The following is a 23006-nucleotide window of genomic DNA, read 5'->3' as shown; positions in this document are numbered from 1 at the left end:
TTGCCCCCCAAATGTTGATTTTTCACCCAGTCATTGTCTACTCTGTCTATTTGTATTTTTGTTTGACTCTCTCTTCTACTGTTAGCGAATAGCATTATTTTAGTTTTACTGAGATTCTGCTTCAAATCAAACTCAAAAGCAGTATTTTTTTCCTCAAGCGGTCTATAACCTAAAAAGAAGTTCTTATGCCTCACTAAAAAAATCCTATTTACTTGAATTAGGTTTGTTTAGAAATGAGAAATACTGTATATACTTGGTGAGATTTGCCAGTGTGGATTGACGAGCTGCGCGCACACACAACACAAATCAATGCGTGATGACCATAATTAGGTTGTGTTTATATTGTATGCCCCGCAGTGATCAGCCACCGTTGTCCCAAATTAGCGCCGCATCACCTCCCTCACCAAGTGAAACTCCCGCCCCTTCCCGGACTCCCAACGGCCACCGACCTTCTCAGCGTCCTGCTCGAAGAGGCGGAGCTGGAAGCACTGGTCCAGCTGGAGCTTGCGGACGTGCCAGGCCTGGTGGAGGTGCTGGCGTGTGGAGTGCAGCTTGTCCAGCAGCTGGGTGATGCGCGGCACCAGGCCCTGAGTGTCGGCGTTGTTGCTCGTGCCGCTGCCGCCGCTACTGCTGCCATTGCGGTTGGAGGAGTCGCTGCCGCTGCTCTGGATCCTCTGCAGTAACCTAGGTGGAGTTGGACAATAAATGTTAGATGAAGTTTTGAATAACATTTGTGGCGTGACACCTATGGGTTGTGTTCAAAATACTTTGGAAGACGTAATACAGACATCTTCAATGTTAAATAATCATTACATTATTTGCATGATGTGACACATTTTCACCCAATTCAAGAGTAGAAGAGTTAATTTACACCACCAAGACTATTCAACTGGCGGTTCGCAGGCCCAATCCAAGCCAGAAATGACACCCGAGTCTGGTCCTACAGCACTGTCATATACACTAGATGATCTTTGACTAGCTTTTTTGCAATAGGTCCTTAAAAACAGCAGAGCGCTCCTGTTGTATAGACAGTAGACATGTCCCAATACCCTTCATGGGATTGGATTGAGGGGGGTGGGGGAGCATGTTTCCCTTTGGCTGAAGATTGCAATCCAGAGAAAAAGTCCTTCAAAAGGGATGCACAACTACATTTCCATGTTCCTTGCTGCACACATGCAGGCGTTGCATGAATTCCAGAAAGGTGCATGTCTTGCCAGAACATCAGCTCTAATTTGAGTGCAAGCTGCAACGAGCGATTCGTCTATCCACAATGCAAAGTGGACAATAAACATTATATATATATATATATATAATGTGTTTATTTTCCACCTATATATATATATATATATATATATATATATATATATATATATATATATATATATATATATATATATATATATATATATATATATATATATATATATATATATATATATATATATATATAAATACATATAAATATATATATATATATAAATATAAATATGTATACGTATATATATATATAAATAAATATATATATAGATATATAAATATAATATATATAAATATAAATATATATACATACATACATACATACATACATACATACATATACATATATATATAAACATATATATATACATATATATATATATAAATACACATATACACACGCACAAGCTTTTTTATCTTATGTTGTATTTTTCCTTTGTATAATGTTTGGTAATGCATGTATTCTTTGTTTTTTTATTTTGTATGCTCCTATATGGACCCCAGGAAGACTAGCAGTCGCCTTGGCATCAGCTAATGGGGATCCATTCAATAAACAATAAACACACACACTATATAGCCAAAAGTATTTGGCCAGCCATCCAAATGATGAGAATCAGGTGTCCTAATCACTAATCACAGGTGTATCAAATGAAGCACTTAGGCATGGAGACTGTTTCTATAAACATTTGTGAAAGGATGGGCCGCTCTCAGTGATTTCCAGCATGGAACTGTCATAGGATGCCACCTGTGCAACAAATCCAGTCCTGAAATTTCCTCGCTCCTAAATATTCCAAAGTCAACTTTATTCTAAGAAAAGTGAAGAGTTAGGGAACAACAGCAACTCAGCCAGCAAGTGGTAGGCCACAGAGAGGTCAGCATAGTGCAAAGACTTTCTGCACAGTCACTTGCTACAGAGCTCCACACTTCATGTCACCTTCCAATTAGCCCACGTACAGTACGCAGAGAGCTTCATGGAATGGGCTTCCATGGCCGAGCAGCTGCATCTAAGCCATACATCACCAAGTCCAATGCATAGTGTGGGATGCAGTGGTGTAAAGCACGTCACCACTGGACTCTAGAGCAGTGGAGACGCCTTCTCTGGACTGATGAATCACACTTTTCCATCTGGCAATCTGATGGACCAGTCTGGGTTTGGAGGTTGCCAGGAGAACGCTACATTTCACACTGCATTGTGCCGAGTGTGACATTTGGTGGATATTTTTATATACAGTATATATATATATAAATAATATATAATAGCCCTGGCTTACACATTGAAATATTGTAGAAACTAGAAATGCATGGTTGACATTGTAGACAGGCACCATGTAGTCTCCCTGTCTGACATTGTGTAGTCACCTCTGTCCCTCAGTGTCCAGCTCTTCTATCGGCGCTTTGATGACTTTCTTCTTCAACGTGGCGTGTTCTTCTATCATTCTCCGAGCTCCTTCTAAGTCTTGGGGGAAGTCTTTACGTGAAACCGTTTCCTGCATCTCCTCGAGTCGGGCCAGCATCTGCGTGGCGTGACCGGAGAACTCCTCGAAGGCCACTCGGACCTGGAGATAATAGAAGGATGTTAGCAAAAACCTTCTTGAAAAGTCCCTGGAGGCTTTGAATCAAGCGGGTCATCTCACCTCTATCCACTCTTCGTGGTTGTAGTCCAGGCTGCCGTCAAAGTCAGCAGTCAGCTGGGAGGGGTCCACCACTTTGGTCAGGCCTTCTAATGACACCATCGTGGTCTGGAGGGAAAAGGCATGTGGATTTACAACACTTTCACTCAAATGAGTGTAAATTGCTTCCTGTAATCCTCTCTGTTGAGAAGTTTTTAATTAGCGCACTCAAGCTCATTCTTTCCTTCCCTAAAACCACCAACACGAGATCTTAATAGGGCCAAATAGGCGAGCTTCTCCACTAATCTCTGCAGCGTTTAATAATCAGTCCCTCCAGGATTTCTCGTAACGGCCTAAAATGCCTGCTGTCTTCACCGCAGCTATTTCAGGAAGTTTTTGAGGCTTTTCCCCCCCTCAATAACGTTGAATCAACTTGAAATTGTATGAATTTGTTATTGTTGTTTTAGATGTTCCTTGTAACCTTAACCTAAAAAACGACAGGATTTCTACAAAAATTGGAAAATATTGATGTTTTACTCCTTTTATAGCACACCGACTTGAAAGCGGACACTAGATGGCAGTAAAAGTACATACTCAGATCATATTGTAATATAGCTGTACGGTTTTAAATAATTATGATAATAATATTAATTATAATGATTATAGAAAGACACACTGCCAAAGGCTTCCTTATCGTCCACTTTATGCTTTGTCATCCACAAGTTTTACACTTGAAGAGTTTTGTCCATCTTAAACATTAATTTATGTTCCAACACGTTTACCCCCGCACGTAAAGAGCATTTGTGAACTGTTGAGAGCGATCTATAGTGCTCATTTTTGGTTGTTTAATGTAAGGTGATCATCACACTTCAACAACTCTAATGTACATGCTGCCTTTTTGCTTGGTCAACATTGCAAATAAGAAAAAATAACTTCACAATAAATATATGAATACATGTAAACTAGGAAGTAAGATATTGGGGCTAATAAAATTAACGAGTTAACTCATGTGATTAATCACATAAAATGAGCGCATTAATCGTGAACAGACAGATTAATCATGCAATTTATTTTGACTGGACAAGCTTGTTTACCTTAACCGCTGTGCGGTCAGTGATCAGGGGCCGTACTTATCAAGCTTCTTAGAGTGCCATTTTACACTTAAGTCCTGAGAATTTGCGAAATTTAGTCCTACTCTCAAACTTAAGAATAAAAGCTTTTAATCAACGTTCTTAAGTCTAAGAATCACTCCTACTCTCCACGATATTTAAGAGACCTTCAGAGGGGTCTTAAGTGGTTAGGAGTTGCCAGCAGGGGATGGCACTGAGGCGAGAGAGACGTGCGCGAACGTTCAGGGAACGGAACAATTTTTCTGATGACGAGCAGCTGATCAAACGGTATCGTTTAGACAGAGCGGGTATTATTTTTGTCACAGATTTAATACTTTTCGATTCCTTGTTGATTTCTGCATGTGTCTGCAGTGGGCTAGTATATATAGAGCCACCCACACCAGTTTCAAATTAGTTGCCTAATTAATGAATTGGAAAGAAAATGTTATGACAGTAGCGTATGTGTGTGGCCGTGAGGTGAGTGACGTCAGTGAGTGTGTGGGCGACAGAAGAGAGGGAGCGGTAGCGTGAGTGCCGGCAGGGACTAGTTTGTTTTGTATTATTTTGTAGTTTATTGTCAAAATATACACTCCCATTGTCCACTTAAATATTTCCAAGATATTTCTTTATTCTTAGACAACGGATTCCCTTCCGTGATTGGTCATTTCTATGGACACAGAAATGACGTCACCTAAAATTGCGTTTACGGCACATAGTAATGTCGTAATTCAGCTCTGAGTGTGACACTTAAGATTCAGTCCTACACTTCGCTGAAAGTGTGAGTAAGACGCTTGATAACTAACTTTTAAGTGCAGCTTTCAGCGAAGAATTTATTTACTCTTAAGTCAACTCTTAGCAGACTTCTTAGGAGTAATTCTAAGAAGCTTGATAAGTACGGCCCCAGATCATTATATACGAGACTCCGACTGGCAACTTTCACTCCAAAATAAAGCCTAAAAGAACTTTTTAAAAAAAGCTACCAAGTTTTTATGCAAATGAATGACGTACATTCAAGTAAAATGTCCAAAAACGTCCCTGGATGACATTCTGACAATACTATTGCATTTTCTGAAGCACATTTTAATTATACAAGCCAGTAATCACCTGTGATTAATCATGATTAATCCAAATTCCCAAATGTGATTTTTTTATTTTATTAAAATAATCATTTGAGAGCCCTAGTTTATATCCTACATTACCCAGAGGGCTTAGCGCCAAAGAGAAGAACAGGAAGTGGGTGTAAGCTACGCAGGAGAACAACAATTGTGCCGTTTGAGCAATAAAGTAAAAAAGACATAATGTTGTTCCTGCTGAGTCTACACACAAAAACAAAACAAGTTTTAATTAGAGATTAATTCAACTGGCGAAAATGTGGAGGGAAGTTGAGGGCAATGGACAAAGTTTTTAAGCACCGCATAATTTGAGGGGACATTGCAAAATCCTGGAGGTACTGAGTAGTGCACACATTTGCTCTTCCTCCCATCACAGTGGTGTACCCTCCACAAACACAAAACAACAATGGCATCTGACAATATCACATTTGTTGAGCGGCGGGGCAGCCTTTAGCATCGTTTTGTGCACAGCGTCCTCCGCACAACACCCCCACATACATGGCCAGAGAAGGAGCTCGCTGGAGGCCGAGCAACACAGTCATACTCACTGCACAGGGTGGAGGAAGAGCAACACAGTCATACTCACTGCACAGGGTGGAGGAAGAGCAACACAGTCATACACACTGCACAGGGTGGAGGAAGAGCAACACAGTCATACTCACTGCACAGGGTGGAGGAAGAGCAACACAGTCATACTCACTGCACAGGGTGGAGGAAGAGCAACACAGTCATACACACTGCACAGGGTGGAGGAAGAGCAACACAGGCATACACACTGCACAGGGTGGAGGAAGAGCAACACAGTCATACACACTGCACAGGGTGGAGGAAGAGCAACACAGTCATACACACTGCACAGGGTGGAGGAAGAGCAACGCAGTCATACACACTGCACAGGGTGGAGGAAGAGCAACACAGTCATACTCACTGCACAGGGTGGAGGAAGAGCAACACAGACATACTCACTGCACAGGGTGGAGGAAGAGCAACACAGTCATACTCACTGCACAGGGTGGAGGAAGAGCAACACAGTCATACTCACTGCACAGGGTGGAGGAAGAGCAACACAGTCATACACACTGCACAGGGTGGAGGAAGAGCAACACAGTCATACTCACTGCACAGGGTGGAGGAAGAGCAACACAGTCATACTCACTGCACAGGGTGGAGGAAGAGCAACACAGTCATACACACTGCACAGGGTGGAGGAAGAGCAACACAGTCATACTCACTGCACAGGGTGGAGGAAGAGCAACACAGTCATACTCACTGCACAGGGTGGAGGAAGAGCAACACAGTCATACTCACTGCACAGGGTGGAGGAAGAGCAACACAGTCATACACACTGCACAGGGTGGAGGAAGAGCAACACAGTCATACACACTGCACAGGGTGGAGGAAGAGCAACACAGGCATACACACTGCACAGGGTGGAGGAAGAGCAACACAGTCATACTCACTGCACAGGGTGGAGGAAGAGCAACACAGTCATACACACTGCACAGGGTGGAGGAAGAGCAACACAGTCATACACACTGCACAGGGTGGAGGAAGAGTAACACAGTCATACACACTGCACAGGGTGGAGGAAGAGCAACACAGGCATACACACTGCACAGGGTGGAGGAAGAGCAACACAGTCATACTCACTGCACAGGGTGGAGGAAGAGCAACACAGTCATACACACTGCACAGGGTGGAGGAAGAGCAACACAGTCATACACACTGCACAGGGTGGAGGAAGAGCAACACAGTCATACTCACTGCACAAGGTGGAGGAAGAGCAACACAGTCATACTCACTGCACAGGGTGGAGGAAGAGCAACACAGTCATACTCACTGCACAGGGTGGAGGAAGAGCAACACAGTCATACTCACTGCACAGAGTGGAGGAAGAGCAACACAGTCATACACACTGCACAGGGTGGAGGAAGAGCAACACAGTCATACTCACTGCACAGGGTGGAGGAAGAGCAACACAGATATACTCACTGCACAGGGTGGAGGAAGAGCAACACAGTCATACACACTGCACAGGGTGGAGGAAGAGCAACACAGTCATACACACTGCACAGGGTGGAGGAAGAGCAACACAGTCATACACACTGCACAGAGTGGAGGAAGAGCAACACAGTCATACACACTGCACAGGGTGGAGGAAGAGCAACACAGTCATACACACTGCACAGGGTGGAGGAAGAGCAACACAGACATACACACTGCACAGGGTGGAGGAAGAGCAACACAGTCATACTCACTGCACAGAGTGGAGGAAGAGCAACACAGTCATACACACTGCACAGGGTGGAGGAAGAGCAACACAGTCATACTCACTGCACAGGGTGGAGGAAGAGCAACACAGTCATACACACTGCACAGGGTGGAGGAAGAGCAACACAGTCATACTCACTGCACAGGGTGGAGGCCGAGCAACACAGTCATACACAATGCACAGGGTGGAGGAAGAGCAACACAGTCATACACACTGCGCAGGGTGGAGGCCGAGCAACACAGTCATACACACTGCACAGGGTGGAGGAAGAGCAACACAGTCATACACACTGCACAGGGTGGAGGAAGAGCAACACAGTCATACTCACTGCACAGGGTGGAGGCCGAGCAACACAGTCATACACACTGCACAGGGTGGAGGAAGAGCAACACAGGCATACACACTGCACAGGGTGGAGGAAGAGCAACACAGGCATACACACTGCACAGGGTGGAGGAAGAGCAACACAGTCATACACACTGCACAGGGTGGAGGAAGAGCAACACAGTCATACTCACTGCACAGGGTGGAGGAAGAGCAACACAGTCATACACACTGCACAGGGTGGAGGAAGAGCAACACAGTCATACTCACTGCACAGGGTGGAGGAAGAGCAACACAGGCATACACACTGCACAGGGTGGAGGAAGAGCAACACAGTCATACTCACTGCACAGGGTGGAGGAAGAGCAACACAGTCATACTCACTGCACAGGGTGGAGGAAGAGCAACACAGTCATACTCACTGCACAGGGTGGAGGAAGAGCAACACAGTCATACACACTGCACAGGGTGGAGGAAGAGCAACACAGTTATACACACTGCACAGGGTGGAGGAAGAGCAACACAGTCATACACACTGCACAGGGTGGAGGAAGAGCAACACAGGCATACACACTGCACAGGGTGGAGGAAGAGCAACACAGGCATACACACTGCACAGGGTGGAGGAAGAGCAACACAGGCATACACACTGCACAGGGTGGAGGAAGAGCAACACAGTCATACACACTGCACAGGGTGGAGGAAGAGTAACACAGTCATACTCACTGCACAGGGTGGAGGAAGAGCAACACAGTCATACTCACTGCACAGGGTGGAGGAAGAGCAACACAGTTATACACACTGCACAGGGTGGAGGAAGAGCAACACAGTCATACACACTGCACAGGGTGGAGGAAGAGCAACACAGTCATACACACTGCACAGGGTGGAGGAAGAGCAACACAGTCATACACACTGCACAGGGTGGAGGAAAAGAAACATGTTGTTTCAGCAGGTCTAACTTCATGCCTTTTTAATGCCACTTGGAATCATTTCAATCCCAATGTCTTACTGCAGATAATTCTTATATATAGGTCAAAAACTATATATAAGAACTGTAAGCATCTGACAATGTTGAATAGTTTAAAAAGTGTACATTAGCTGTAACTCTCTAGTGAATTAGAATTGGCTCACAAGACTGTTTATTTCAAAAATAAATACCGGACAATCCATCCATCCATCCATTTTCTACCGCTTATTCCCTTCGAGGTCACTGGAGCCTATTTCAGCTACAATCGGGCGGAGGGCGGGGTACACCCTGGACAAGTCGCCACCTCATCTCAGGGCCACTACGTTTTGAACCCTGCGGCTTAAAAAACGGTGCAGCTAATTTATGGATTTTTTTTTGCTGATGGCCGTAATGCAATAGTTTTCTAAAAAAAACAAAAAAACAAGCAAACACACTGATAAGGTGTGTTATTGTTTGTGCTATGGTGCCATCTTTTGGACAACTGTCTCACTGCAGGTGCTGCATTGTCCTTCCAGTTAGTCCTGAAGTAGAAGTGCCATTCAGTCTTCAAGCAGTCCATAGCGTTTCTCCATTCATCTCTCCTAGCAATTTTACAGTATAATTCAAACTGTTGATACTTACTAAAGCGTCCCATGTGTGATGCGTGTAGGAGTGTTTTCATGCATATTTGTAAATGCTATCGTAATTTAATCAAGCTAGCGTCATTAGCATGAACTAATATGCAAACACAATTACGAGTGTTAGTGTTATTAACTTACAATGGCATTCTTTTTCTATTGTTTCAGTTTCACAAATTCCTCAGTAAATTCACCAAAACATCAGCGTGGAGTTATTGAGTGGGTTTAGCTGTTTGGCGAGCTAGCTTCCGCAGCTAGTGGGTTCATGACAAAGACTTCGGTTTTGTTTTATCATCCGTTTTACTGCCGTGTTACAGACACCATTTGTAAACAATGAAATAATTTAAATAAACATTTACAAAATATTTCTGTTTAAATAACTTATTTATATATACGTACATATCTGTGGCTTAAAGTCCGGTGCAGCTAATACGTGTAAAAAATGTCCCCCCCTAAAATTGAGTGGGTGCGCCTAACATATCGGTGCGCTCCATAGCCCGGAAAATACAATATTTTCATTTATTTTATACAGCAGGAGTTGCTTTGTTGATATTTGACATTGTTAACTGTTGCCTGCCTTTAATTGCCGACTTGTGATTATCTGATAGCATGTGGGATTTCACCGCATTGCCCATTGAGCAAAGTTTCAAGGTCTTTTTGCACACAATGGAGAACACCTCTGTGGGTTCACCATTAATCAGCGTTCGCTAATGATGACTAAGAAAACAAAAAGATCAAGAAATCTTGCCACATCCTAAAAGACTTTGTAAAGACCATTTCTATCAAAAGGACAAACTACCAGTAAAGTCAAACAATTAGTATGATGCTTTTCTTTGGTTTTTCAATTTTCTTTTGTTATCTCTTGCACGTTTCTTTTGTTTATTCTTTCCTTATGGTAGTTTTGTTTCTTCCTTACTGTTTGAAAATTCTAGAGAATTTTTTTTTCTATGAACATATTCTGAAAAAATGTAGAGGGACATGTTTACTATTATGTTCTGATTGCTCAAATTGTGCGTGTCATATTGCTGTTGAAATAAAGTTAGCATCACACAGCCCAACTTCGCGATTGTCTTCTCCTACGGCTTTGAAGCGATGTGCACATTAAGTGTGTGAAAGATTAGTTCCAGCTCCAACATTAAAGTGTGTCACTACAACTACTCCATACAGGAAGAGAATTGCAAGGAGGTCCCGCCTGCTTACACCATAACAAAGATTGCCGATGACTGACAAGAGTTCATGTAGTAATTCCACTGTCAAGTGACCTCTTGTATCCAGTTTGAAAACTACAAACAAACCAACTTATCAATGACGGAAAAGTTCTAAAGTTAATTTGTCCCGGCCTAAATGGGTTATACTTGTATAGCGCTTTTCTACCTTCAATCTACCGTACTCAAAGCGCTTTGAAACTATTTCCACATTCACCCATTCATCCACACATTCACACACTGATGGCGGGAGCTGCCATGCAAAGCCCTAACCACCACCCATTTCGAGCAAGGGTGAAGTGTCTTGCTCGAAGATACAATGGACGTGACCAGGTTGGTAGAAGGTGGGGATCGAACCAGGAACCCTCCAGTTGCTAGCACGGCCACTCTCCCAACCGCACCACGCCGTCCCCTACAATTGTATGCATTTTTTTTAATGCCTTTGGCCATCAAATGTAATGCTTTTCAATGCCATTTAAGGCCTTAATTTTCCCAAAAAGCATTTAATGACTTAACACTTAACCCTGTAAACAAATAGGTTTAATATACTAATAGAGCTTGGTTAAGGTCAGCTAGCAGTATGAAGGCAGGAAGTTAATCCGTGTGACAAAGCTTGCATGCCACCCAAATAATCAATATAGTTGTGTGGTAACAGGGAACAATTGGGAATACAGCTGTGAACAACCAGAGATCTCGTTTATAAGCAGGTTATTACCATAATTATGGCAACAAATAAGGACAACTGGAACGCTCCACCAAGGTCTAATAATCTTAATCTCTTTTGCCCAGCACCATTTTACACAATAACAACATAGTCAAACTCCTTCTTTCACAGCCATCAGAGGGCCACATGTAACAGCCAATAATACATGATTTCACTATTATTTGTATTTTTTGCTAAAAAATTTTTTTTTTTTTAAGCTTTCATAGTAAAAGACCTGAATTTTACTGTGAAATATACAGTGTTTCTAACAACATATTACGGTATATGGAAAACAATACCACTGTTATTTTAAGAGAAAAAACTGAATTTCCCTGTAAAATTCACAGTAGCTTTTAAAACATTACTGAAATGGAAAAACTGGAGCACTATTTTTTTTTCTTATTCTGGCAACTAAACTGCCATTGTTTTACTGTAAAAAAGAATGTTGCACCATTTTTCCTTTTACAGTAATACACTGTAAAAACAACTGTAGATTTTATGGTAGTTATTTCAATGTGCAGTAAAATGCTGTAAATATCACCACAAATTTTACCACAAAATTGTATTCATTTCTAAAAAATATTTTACAGTGTACAATTTAATGTCTAACTAGCTTTGAAATCATAAGTCTAACAGATATTTACAGTATTTATTTTCATTTTGACAAAAAATTGCTTGGAAAGTATGAAAATATATTAGTTGCAATATTGATACTATAAAAGTTTAAAATGTATGCAATTTCATGCAGTACAGATATTTTTTCCAATTAGACAAAGAAATACTACCTTTAGTAAGAAAATGTAAGGTACTTAATACATATTTCCAAGCCTTATAAAATGATGTGGCGGGCCAAATGTGACCGCATGGTCACATTGCTCAGCCTTCTCGGCCGTGCGTCGCTAAGAGGAAGTACGTTGCCATGGTAACATGCGAGACAAAATTGACATTTCAGTTACCTCAAACTCAAACTTGGAGCTTCCAAAATTGGTCCTCTGCTTTTGCCAGAAGTTGTCGGGTTTGATGATGAGCGCGACGTGGATGCACGACGGGAAGGACTCCTGCAGGATCTTCAGCAGAGGCTTGATGCTGTCCCACTTGGAGCCGCGCATGTCAACGATGACCGTGAAGCCATGTTTACAAACCTCCTCGCTGGAGGGATGGGAGATAATCCAGAAAAGAGGGGACAGATGACGGATGTGGGAAAGGATGGAAGGGGGTTCAATCAAAAAAAAAAAAAAAAAGAGTACCAAAGAATGCAAAATCTGTGAGATGACGCATTTTCTGTAGCCTACGCAGCAAACATGGATTTTGCACGCCCACGCACTCACACAGCCGCCCACACACACAGAAACCTGTGACGACTGACTAATGTTGAAATACACACATCAACACACAACTATTTCTGAACACTTGCTGACAATTTGACACTATTTGTAACATCCTTCCATCACGCGTGCATGTTAGTGACTTGAAAATGCGCTTGAACTATCGTATGTGGTGCAAAATGATAAGAGAACTATGGCAACTGATGGGATGCTACAGTGAAATGTGATCTTGCAGCGTTGGAATGGAGATGAAGAATTTACCTGCGAGGTGAGAAGCCAAGCGGTCCACACTAACGAGTACTGCTGCACTGCCTCAGCTACTGCGACGTTTTGTTTTGCTTCCTCACACGCATTCACACACACACGCTCACACTCACACACACACCAGCTCTCACACATGCGCGCTTCATCTCTGTGGGTTTTAATCCGCCCCCCTCCTTCTCGCTCTTTCTCCCAGCATATCCCTCCTTCATTTCCTCGCTTGTTCTCCGTTATCCATGCAGGCTTTCCCTCACGTCCCTCTTCGTCACTAGAAAAGTGATTTTTGCCAGCCCCCCCAAAAAAGCTGCAGCCACCTAACTGCTCTTGATTACATTTCTTCTCCCCCTCTCTCCACCATTACATGCTCCACTCAGCACTTTGACAGTGTGCTTCCTTCCAATGCATTGTTACAAGAGTCATTCAACATCTTACCTGGGGATGCAGGCCAGGTAGGCGATCAGTCTCTTCAGGTCGTCGGTTCGTATTCTGTCGTGGTTACTGCGAGACGGGAACGTCAACACTGGACCGCCACGTCGATCCCTGCCGCCTAAGACAAAACACATAGATGAGAAACTGCAGTAAAATGATTGTTATGAGGCGGTCATTTCAGAAAGTTGTTTATTGTAGCGCTGGGACTCATGTGGTTCATTTCGGACACAGTAATCCGCATTTAATTACAACTGTGCACATCTGCTCTATCGCTTAAAATCAAATCCAACATGAATTAATCAGTTCATTATGTTTTAATTGGCTGCACAGCTGTTGCATGCAGAGTCATCATAAACTGGGGAGTAAGCGCTTTTGTGTCCATATATCATAAATCATAGACGGGATTTAATAAGCGACTTGTCCAGGGTGTACGCCGCCTTCCGCCCCAATGCAGCTGAGATAGGCTCCAGCACCCCCGCCAGAAAATGGATGGATGGAATATTGCACAAGCTGTTGTTACAAAGTGCTCTGTCAGCATAAAAAGTGCTGTAGACAAGTGTAACGTGCAGGTGTTTAACAGCAACAGCCGAGCAGCACACCCAGCATTTTTAAAGTGCACGCAGAGGTAGATATCGCCATAATTCAGGCAAATTCAACCAATCCTCGCAAATTATGCGCATCCTTGCAACTTTGTCTAATGTCTGCCACTTCCCCCCACATTTTGGCCCATCAGCATCATTTTCGCCAATGGATGTTGTCTCTGAGCGAACATCCAAACTCTAAATCAATCATTTTGTGCAAAGACCACCTCCTTCATGGTCATCTTTTATAATCGAGCAAGAACAACAAAGACGGCGAAACATAAATGCACATAGTTGATACAATAACACTTTTCTGCAGAACTTTGATGAAAAACTCAGCCTCCATCTGACACTTGCGTATCAGGCTTGTTGCCGTGTAAACAAGCCCCGCCCACTCTGTTTGTGCCCGGTCTGCATGAAGCAGATCTTACTATAGTAACCCATATGTCACTCAAAAGTGAAGATTCTAACCATTGGAATCATTTCTATAGATTGAAAATATCCAGTGGGCCGCGTTAAAATGTGTATTATGTTGTATTGTGCCCAGGTAGCCCACTTTACGGCCTTTTTTATGCTGTTTTGCAAGACCCCTGTCACGTGACTTCAAACTCGACAACTCAATGGCTGGTTTTGAGACCGGATCGATTGCTTCTGCCACTGGGGTGAGTTTTTCCTTGCCCGTATGTGGGCTCTGTACCGAGGATGTCGTTGTGGCTTGTGCAGCCCTTTGAGACACTTGTGATTTAGGGCTATATAAATAAACATTGATTGATTGATTGATTGATTGATTGATGTGTTATTATACCGAAAGTGAGTCTTGCTTTTTGAAGCAGCAAATTTTTCTACACTGAATTTTCAGCACTGAATTTTTATACACTGATTTTTTTTTTAAACACACGCATTTTGCTGACACATTTTTTAAATGGAATTGTCAGCATAAAATCCAGTTCACAAAATTCAAACCCAAAAAATTCAGTTACATAATTTCAGTGTTAAAAAAAACAACCTTTGGTAATAAAGACACTGATCAACCTCTATAGTTATTACGTTTATGTGCAAACACCCGCAGCTGCTGCTCTTCCGACGCTAGAAAAGTTACAAACTACGTTTTAATTTATTGTTCGGTTGATTGATTTACGGAATATCGTCTCAAGATCTGTAGGCCACACACCCTGCAAAAACACAATGAATTGAACAGAGGCGTAAATTGGAGCTTTTAAAGTACCATCAATCTGAAACAGTGCATTTATGTCATAATATTATTGTATATACAGTATATATTATTGTATTTGCATGCTTGGCAGTAATGCTGCTTGGAGAAATGCAACAAAGAAGAAGCAGTGAAAGCAGAAGCTGTGTCTTTGCAGGAGATGACATCACAAGAAGTGAAATGCGAGGCTTGTATTTCTGCTAGTAAACACAGGATCAATGTGCTCAGCCCACAAATGAGTCAGATGAGAGTGCTTGCAGCGTAGGTTCAGAGGGGGAAAAGCAAAAGACTAAATGTGAGGAAGATGTTTATTATGATGCTCATGTTGGAAATAACAGGCTTATCTCGTGCACCCTGTCCCCCCTCCTTTGTCTTTGCAGCCTTCCTTTCTTCAATTCAAAGCCAATTGCTCTGCCAGCGACGACTCGGGGATGCCGTTTCTGACAATGCGTCATCGCCATGGCAACGCTGCTCTGTCCCTCTCTTGACTTGCCTGAGTCATCGTGACTGTCAATGCTAGTCTGTTCGACCTTACCCTAAATTTAAAAAAACCCACATAATTCTTGATTGGTACTTCATTTGGTAAAGTTACATCGGGGGTGCCCAAACATTTTTGCACTGCGGGCCACATGGTGCGTTCCATTTGTAGTGGGAAGTTGGAATTTCCGAGTTCCCAGTCGGAATTTCAACTGAAACGCCATCCGAGGTTTGATGTCTGACTCGGAAGTCGGAACATTCTCACCACCCCCTGAGTTTGTTTCAAAGAGGGCTGCTTTGGATGTAAACAATGATGTCTGCTTCTATAACATCCATTAATAGCACTTCTGATTCCTTTTTGTCGTAGTAGATCAGCCAAATACAATGTTTTGTTGGACGTTTTTAGTCACTTCATCCATATGCTGCAAGTCGCTAGCATTTCCTCTTCATTTAAGGTTGTAGAAAGAGTCCATCATTTCCCATAGGTGATTTATATTCAGACAATAGCTTTTGTGAATGGGACTCACCTAACTCAAGCCCACTTTACCAAATTAGGATGGCTTAGAGTTGAGGAAAGAGTACACCAAATGGCAATGTGCCTGGTATTCAAAATACTGAGAGAAAGTGTCCCCAAGTACCTGTCCAACTATTTCACCAGAGTAAGTACGGTAATGCTCACAGCTACTACACCAGAGGGACTTCCTCAGACCAAATTCAAGACTCTCATGGAAAAAAATGCATTCTACTATTTTGCCACCACACAGTGGAATGCACTACCAACACAACTGATCTGAACCTAAATTGATCCCCAGCAACTTTCCGAAGCATCAAACAGGTTTATATGTGGTTATAGTGTATGTATATATATTTATATGTGGTTATAGTGTATATATATTTATATGTGGTTATAGTGTATATACATTTATATGTGGTTATAGTGTATATGTATTTATATGTGGTTATAGTGTATATATATTTATATGTGGTTATAGTGTATATATATTTATATGTGGTTATAGTGTATATATATTTATATGTGGTTATAGTGTATATACATTTATATGTGGTTATAGTGTATATATATATTTATATGTGGTTATAGTGTATATATATTTATATGTGGTTATAGTGTATATATATTTATATGTGGTTATAGTGTATATATATTTATATGTGGTTATAGTGTATATATATATTTATATGTGGTTATAGTGTATATCTATTTATATGTGGTTATAGTGTATATATATTTATATGTGGTTATAGTGTATATATATTTATATGTGGTTATAGTGTATATATATTTATATGTGGTTTATTTATATTTATATGTGGTTATAGTGTATATATATTTATATGTGGTTATAGTGTATATATATTTATATGTGGTTTATATATATTTAGATATGGTTATAGTCTATATATATTTATATGTGGTTATAGTGTATATATATTTATATGTGGTTTATATATATTTATATGTGGTTATAGTCTATATATATTTATATGTGGTTTATATATATTTATATGTGGTTATAGTGTATATATATATTTATATGTGATTTATATATATTTATATGTGGTTATAGTCTATATATATTTATATGTGGTTATAGTCTATATATATTTATATGTGGTTTGTATATATTTATATGTGGCTATAGTGTATATATATTTATATGTGGTTTGTATATATTTATATGTGGTTATAGTGTATATATATGTATATGTGGTTTATATATATTTATATGTGGTTATATTGTATATATATTTATATGTGATTTATATATATTTATATGTGGTTATAGTGTAATATATATTTATATGTGGTTATAGTGTATATATATTTATATGTTGTTATAGTGTATATAAATTTATATGTGTTTTATATATATTTATATGTGGTTATTGCGTATATATATTTATATGTGGTTATAGTGTATATATATTTATATGTGGTTTATATATATTTATATGTGGTTATAGTCCATATATATATTTATATGTGGTTATAGTCTATATGTGGTTTATATATATTTATATGTGGTTATAGTGTATATATATATTTATATGTTGTTATAGTGTATATATATTTATATGTGGTTATTGCGTATATATATTTATATGTGGTTATAGTGTATATATATTTATATGTGGTTTATATATATTTATATGTGGTTATAGTCTATATATGTATTTATATGTGGTTATAGTCTATATGTGGTTTATATATATTTATATGTGGTTATAGTGTATATATATTTATATCTGGTTATAGTGTATATATATTTATATGTGGTTTATATATATTTATATGTGGTTATAATGTATATATATTTATATGTGGTTATAGTGTATATATATTTATATGTGTTTATAGTGTATATATATTTATATGTGGTTATAGTGTATATATATTTATATGTGGTTATAGTGTATATATATTTATATGTGGTTATAGTGTATATATATTTATATGTGGTTTATATATATTTATATGTGTTTATAGTGTATATATATTTATATGTGGTTATAGTGTATATATATGTATATGTGGTTTATATATATTTATATGTGGTTATAGTGTGTATATATTTATATGTGGTTATAGTGTTTATATATTTATAAGTGGTTATAGTGTAGATATATTTATAAGTGGTTATAGTGTATATACATTTTCTCATTCTGTTTTGCATACTCTTGGAGTCAACATGTACATAGTGTCATTTTTTGTATATATTGTTTTTCAAATCAGCTGACATGTATACTGTGCATATGTACATAATTTATCAATTTTTTAAATGTAATTTTTTTTATATACATGTTACAGGTTATATATCTTATTACTGAATGTATCAAATGTGATGAATATTTAATGGACCACAATGGAAACAAGCCTTTTGGCTTTTTGTGCCATCCATTTGCCTTTTTAAAAAATTACATGGATTAAATTCTTTAAGATGTCAATAAACTTCTCAATCAATCAATCAATGTTGCCATTCTGAGTTCCGACCTCATAACTGGCACGCTCACAACTTGGCTGTGACGTCATTCCAAGCTCCAACTTGTAACTTCTGAGGTAAATGGAATGCAGCAACAGACTGACTAATTAAAGGATGCCAGAACAATATATAGACTTTTTTTTAAAGAAGTAGAAAATGCAAAAAGCCAAAGCCAAAATGAAATGCAAACAGTTAACACGCTGGCCAAATAACAACAAGTTTTAATAAATAGGCTAAAAAAGTGAGACTCTGCAGGGCAAAGACACTGTGCGGGCCAATTGACTTGACTTCTTCATAATACCAGGAAAATGCATTATGTCATCATATGTAATATGACTGCAGTGTTGGGCAAGCTACTTGGAAAATGTAGTGAGCTAAGTTCCAAGTTATTGCACATGAAATGTAACTTCATGATACTGAAGAAATGTAGCAAGCTAAGCGACAATAAAATAAAAGGAGCTTAACAACATTAAAGCTATTCTTTTTTCTTTTTTTTTACAGGAACATAAACTAAAGTTATACTTCTCATCTTTGACTCATTGTTTTCCCTTCATCCTACCTAAAGAAGTCCATTGACGCCCACAAGAGCAAATAAAGGCATGCAAACACGCACACAGTGTTGGTAACAAGTCCTAATGCTGGTTTTGCTTTCTGAGTGACTTGCAGGGATGTGAGCAGCCAGAACATTTCTATCTGCACAAAGTACTGCCGGAAAGAACATTGTGAAAATCAAGACTACATTTCCTGCAATTGGGTGCATTTCAAAACTATCATTTATCATAAGATTTATTCTCATCTACCAAACCTCTTTTTGACACTTACATGTACCACACCATTTTTACTAGATCATTTACTAACATTACTATCATTGAAAGTGTCATGTAAAGTTATATAACAAGCATGCAAAGAACCCATTTGGCAACTCTACCCTGAAGCCACGCCTCCTCAGGTGATGTACTTCCTGTCTTGTGACCTCTGTTTACAATCAGTCACGTCAAAAATATACCTTCTTGCTGGCTGCTGATAAATACTCTGCAGTGTTTCCCATAAACTGCCAAGATACCTGTGGCGGTGGGGGCGTGGCTATGGGCGTGGTCACCATGGCATCATCGAGCAATTTGCATAATTTACTACAATGATATGATTTTCTCTAAAAAGGCTCAAAAAATGTATACTTACTAATTAATAATAACAGTTTTGTTTTAAACGTCCATCCATCCATCCGTTTTACAATATAATTACAACGCTTTATGTACATATTTATATACAGATTTGAACAATAAGTTATTCACTGAAATATATTTATTAATTGTGGTTCTTACAAAAAATATATCTTATAAAATATAAAAGCTAAAATGTCTCTTAAAGCTCTGCCCATTTAATTAGTGCATACTAAATAATTTAACTTTAGCCTACTACTACAACTATATTATTTACCAGCAACATAAAGTGAAACAGAGGCAGAGGTGTCCTGCCACAGTCAGTAACAAATAAACAGAAAACAGTAGTGGTCAAATACAAATAAGGCATTATTTGGGCAACTTCTCTTTTGTAAAGTAAATCTCAACAGCCTATATGGGCATCTACATCTACTATATGATTTGCTTGAGAAGCTGGACAGGACAAAAAAAAATTAAAAAAATAAAAATAAAATAAAAAATTATTTGTGGCGGATGTAATTCTTTCATGGCGGGCCGCCACAAATAAATGAATGTGTGGGAAACACTGCTCTGGAATTACAACTGCTTTGGAACCAACATTGTTCGGTATCGGACCGCAATCATCCAAATATGATTAGCAGCAATGTGGCTCGGAGATCGAACGGAGAAGACAACAAGTAAGCTAGCTGTATAGTTAGCTAACTAGCGAGCTTGTTTGGGCGCTCCTGATTGTCCGGCAAGTCAGTACGGCGTTTAGGTATGAGGAACAGTGAGTAACTGAGGCTGAGGCGAACATTCAACAAATTTTGTTTACGTCCTATTTTTATTGATATTTCATTCAAAAAGTGTAAAGTGAAATTTTGACGCAAAAATGAATATTTAAGTTCTGCGTTTTGACATATTTTACATGCCTGTGATGCCTAGCTAAGATGGCAATTATTGTGTTGATGTGTGTTCTTGAAGGAAATCTAAGATGCATTTCATCCGTTGTGACTTACAAATGTTATGTGACAATGTTGGATAACTGTAGGTGTTCATGTCAATCCTAAGGTTCATGCATTCGGGAATGAGCTTGCAGTCAGTTTTAGATGCTTCTAAACGCTGTTTTTTTCAGTCCGGCTACGTTGTGACGTCACAGCAAGGTGGACGTACTTATTTGGACATTAAGTAAATCTATCAACTAGTCTGCTGCAAGGTGTGAGCTGCCTGGAGTGTGATGTCTTCTCGTTTCATAACCTCCCACCTGCTCTGATATCTACAGTATAAAACAAATACTTCAGTGTTCATTTGACCACATATTACACGGGAATTGTCAGTCATGATGGGCTACTACGCAAATGGACTAGCCCCTAAACTACGACGGGAAAAGACCATTACGACATCTCTACTGGGTTTGAGGGACCATAACAGAAATATTATTTTAATTTAATTGCGGGATGCTAACTAACAGCTTGCAGACACCTGCAGAAAGCAGGTTATAAATGGGACTGTTGAGCAAAATGTACTTTAAAGCATATTCAACATGCATCATCGAGATTAGTTATTCTCAAACTGTGGTACGCGAGATCCATTTAGTGGTACGCCAAAGAATGACTTCATTAAATATTCAAACACAGTGTTACTGTTCAAACTGTGTGTAATGTTACAGAGGCCATACTATTACATATATGTTTGTTAAATAAAACCTCTGCCTTGTTTTTAATGATTTTTTGGGTCTACTATGCTACTGTATTTTAATGTTGGTCATAATGGTGGTACTTCGAGAGCCAAGAGTTTTCTGAGGTGGTACTTGGTGAAAAAAGTTTGAGAACCACTAGTCTAGACCAGGGGTCTTAAACGTTGTCAAGGCCCAGGACCCCCAAATTGATGGCGAGATAGAGCTAGGACCCTCTACGTACATATCTTGTAAAAAAAAAAAAAGTGTTTTTATTCAACTGGGCATAAAGTTACCATGTTATTGTGCAATATTAAGTCATTTATGTGATAGCAGTAGTGCTGCTAATAGCGAGCAAACAACGGGCGTACAAATTGCAAACTGAAAACTGGCGCGCTAATTGCTTGCTGACAACTGGACTGCTAATCGCTAATAGCTGGCAACTAGACCATTAATCGCTAGCTGGCAAAGAGAGCGCAAATTGCTAGCTGGCAACTAAAAATGCTAAACGCTAGCTGTCTTAAATGCTAACATTAAAAAATGTCATTGTTATTTTATGTTTTTATTTTAAAATCCATGACAATGCCATTTATAAACACTACAGTGTGTTGGATCAATGTTAATGTGTATTTCAATGAAAATATTTTACGACCCCCTGTAGACCTCTGATCTGGACCGGAAGGAAGCTTTTTAAAGGTCTGCTTTAAATTTGTGTTGGACGTCTTGGACATTGATAGGAGATTCATCTCGGGCTTGCACAGTAAACATCAGAATGCGTAATTCTTAGAGGGCTCCATGAAAGTTAAAGTACCAATGATAGTCACACACACACTAGGTGTGGCCAAATTATTCTCTGCATTTGACCCATCACCCTTGATCACCACCTGGGAGGTGAGGGGAGCAGTGGTCAGCAGCGGTGGCCACGCCCGGGAATCATTGTTGGTGATTTAACTCCTAATTCCAACCTTTGATGCTGAGTGCCAAGTAGGGAGGTAATGGCTCTCATTTTTATAGTCTTTGGTATGACTCACAACCTACCCATCTCAGGACGGACACTCTAACCACTAGGCCACTGAGTAGAAGTGACATGAACTTGTTGGGGTGTGGCCATAGGGATTTACAAGGTGAAGACCAACATTCCCTCTAAGGCTCAGGCGTCCTCTGCGCACAACAAATCTATGCCACGCACAAAATATCATCCAATCTGAACTCTGAACAAAATAAACAATAACTATTTGTTGTGTAGGATTTTGTAATGCAAGTATGTGAGTGACAGGTGACAACAAGCGGACATATTGAAACAATGTTCGTCAACACTGTTCAACGTCTTTAAAGAGGACAGGATTTCCATCGATCACTTTAATGAGCAAAACGGTTTATATTCGGCCGTAACCACACCAAAAACATTAGTTATAAACTTGGTCATTTTTTGCCGTACAAAGCAGGCTTAAATGAACTCTTTGTCATCTTTCACCTCAACAGCAGCCGCTCGAACTCTCTCACCTGCACCGCACTTAGCCACTGATGCATTCATGGCCACAAAGGAAGTGGGACAACTCCAACACAACAAAGTGTCATAGCCATGTCGTTACACTAGGACTCCTCAATCCCATGTGTGCTTACTCTACTGTCATTTATTAAGAATGTTCATTTATGGATATTAATCATGAAATGTGGTGAACAGATTAAAGAAATGCTAATACAATATAATTACAGACAGAAAGTTAC

General features: G+C 39.6%; 1 protein-coding gene across 4 annotated transcripts in view; it reads right to left on the bottom strand.

Moving 5' to 3' along the window:
- Window positions 1-23006, bottom strand: part of LOC133636310 (triple functional domain protein-like) — a 144913-nt gene that overhangs the window by 79140 nt on the left and 42767 nt on the right. For all 4 annotated transcript variants that reach the window (XM_062030179.1, XM_062030181.1, XM_062030183.1 and 1 more), the window contains exons 5-9: window positions 13198-13312; window positions 12136-12328; window positions 2892-2996; window positions 2617-2813; window positions 450-684 (exon numbers count right to left, since the gene is read on the bottom strand). In XM_062030179.1, coding sequence (XP_061886163.1) covers window positions 450-684; window positions 2617-2813; window positions 2892-2996; window positions 12136-12328; window positions 13198-13312 — 845 coding nt within the window. The remainder of the gene's footprint in view (window positions 1-449; window positions 685-2616; window positions 2814-2891; window positions 2997-12135; window positions 12329-13197; window positions 13313-23006) is intronic.

Source organism: Entelurus aequoreus, linkage group LG20 (assembly GCF_033978785.1).
Source record: "Entelurus aequoreus isolate RoL-2023_Sb linkage group LG20, RoL_Eaeq_v1.1, whole genome shotgun sequence".
Taxonomy (NCBI): domain Eukaryota; kingdom Metazoa; phylum Chordata; class Actinopteri; order Syngnathiformes; family Syngnathidae; genus Entelurus; species Entelurus aequoreus.
This window is presented reverse-complemented; position numbering and strand designations above follow the sequence as displayed.